At 55.8% G+C, this 2126-nt stretch overlaps 1 protein-coding gene across 1 annotated transcript; it reads right to left on the bottom strand.

The window, feature by feature from the left end:
• Window positions 1-160: 160 nt before the first annotated feature.
• MONBRDRAFT_13128 (uncharacterized protein) lies at window positions 161-2112 on the bottom strand (the record flags this gene model as incomplete). The annotated part of the gene is made up of 2 exons (XM_001751028.1): window positions 161-1657; window positions 1963-2112. The coding sequence occupies 2 exons, from the start codon at window positions 2110-2112 to the stop codon at window positions 161-163; spliced, it is 1647 nt and encodes a 548-aa protein (XP_001751080.1).
• Between the last annotated feature and the right edge of the window lie 14 nt (window positions 2113-2126).

Here is a 2126-nt window from a genome sequence, read left to right as displayed (position 1 = left end):
GACGCAGCTCATTCCGCATGACAGAAAAAGCCCAGAGGCTACTGAAGCACACTTGCATAAAAGTCTTGGTCGATTCCACGCATCATGGTGTTCTCGGTCCTCATACTCCCATTATAATACTATCCAAACCTTTTAAAAAAATAGCATGTCGCTTCTGTTATCATATCACAGCCCTCGCGGCTGCCCCGATCAAAATCTCAACGCTTTCAATCACAAACTCCACAAGGTGCCAATGGCCTGCCGGCAGATGCTTGTCTTCCGAGTACAGCCATGCGATAAATCTTTCGCGAAAATGTCGCGTCTGCAGCGTCCCGGGCTGAAGATCGTATCCCATCCGCTTGGCCAGTTGGCGCAGCCGCGGATGACAGTCGGCAAGGAGGACAATGGAGCTCAAGACTCGTCCAAGGCCTTTATCGATTGCACAGCTCGGCAAATGCTTCAACGGGTGGCCGCCGATCCTAGATGGCATGCCACATCTGGCGCAACATTCTCGTGTGGCAGATTCAAAATCGATGTTGCACTCATCGGCACTGTGCCCCGCGAGATGGCACCGGGTGCATGTGTCGTCTGATTCGGGACAGATATGTTGAGGTTTCCAGACGGCTTGAGACTGGCGAATGGTACATGGCATGCAATAGGCATGCATCAACCTCAGCGCATCCAGAAACTTGTCAGCCGCCGCCTTGTGGATTAGGCGCGAACGCGTCGTCTTGGCTCGCTTGTCTGATCTCAGACGTGGCATCGACGCCGCTTCACATCCTTGCGATGATAAAGCAGCCGGGGGCAATGTAGCAGATGCCACACGCTGGCAGAAGGCCGCGTAGGGTTGCGCCAGATACTCCAGACCCTTGTTGCCCAACAAAGTGCAAGGGTGCTGCGTGGTCTCGGCCTCTGCGGCAGGGTCTATATCTACAGGGCCGTCACCGTCAGGGGAGCTCTCCATGGGTGAGGCTAGGGCAGTTGTGCGTTCCGCCAGAGCCCGGACACGCGTAAGCCGCAGCGCTGCCGAGGGCGCGTTTGCTCGGGGCCGTGGTAACAAGGCATCGGGAGCAGATGGCACGGGCAAGCGCATCGGCAAGGCCGAAGGTACTGGCAGAGATGGCAGCGGTGCTCCAAGACGAGGTAATAAAGCCGTGGAAGTCTGCTTAGCCTCGTTTGAAGCTGCAGCTTCTGTTGCGTGCCGAGGCACATTTTCACCCCCTGACGTGGTTTTGGCCCGCAAACCTGGCACGGAAGAACATGGTACATCATCTTCTTGAAGTTCTGTCAGGGAATCAAACTCAAGCTCAAAGTCAGATGCCGTCGGTGTTGCTGGCAGAGACATGATGGGTTCCGTGGCCTCTTCGTCAAGTCGTCCAGCACGTGGCCTTGGCAAAAAATCAGCCATGGCCGAGCCTGCTTCAGAGGCCAACGTCACGCCTGATGCTGGAGCTTGACGAGTGTCACTGCTCTGCACTGGCTGCGCCCGAGCTTCTTCCTGTCGCTGTGCCTGAAGCTCGGAATCTGACACCGTGGGTGAATCTGACACAGACCTGAGCTCTTCGGTGGCTGCATCAAATCGTTCAGCACTTGGCCGTGGCGATACATCAGCCATCACTGCAGTCTCGCCCGATCGAGTGACATGTTCACTGTGTACGGCGATGCTTGGCTGCACTTCCTGTGCCATTTGCGTGCACACGTCACAGGAAGCCTGGCCGGTGGCAAGGCATGTAGCAGCGCGGGAATCCAACATTTTGCCAAGCGTCCACCTTCGACACACACTGCCCTCGACAAAGGCCTCCATGCCCGGTGCTGGGGCGCACCTGACTGGCAGCCACAACTCGGCAGCTCCGTCCTTTCCATCACGGCCAGCCCGACCAAATGCCTATGGCCGATTACATGCACACCATTAATTCAATGAACAATTCATTTTTTTTTTAAAAAAATTGAGACAGTCCCATGAACGTTTGAGCAGCAACTCACCTTTACCAGGGTATAGACGTCATGACCACTGCCATACCACAGCACGTGGCGGACGGTAAACAGATCCACACCCATGCTCAGACAGCTGGCGGCCACGATGACGTCGCATTCACTCTGTTGCCACCGTGCCAGATGGTCCTTCTGCGCCATCTCTTCCAAGTCTG

The sequence above is a fragment of the Monosiga brevicollis genome, genomic scaffold, assembly GCF_000002865.3.
Source record: "Monosiga brevicollis MX1 MONBRscaffold_85 genomic scaffold, whole genome shotgun sequence".
Taxonomy (NCBI): Eukaryota; class Choanoflagellata; order Craspedida; family Salpingoecidae; genus Monosiga; species Monosiga brevicollis.
The sequence above is the reverse complement of the archived record's forward strand: the minus strand, read 5'-3'. Positions and strand labels throughout refer to the sequence as shown.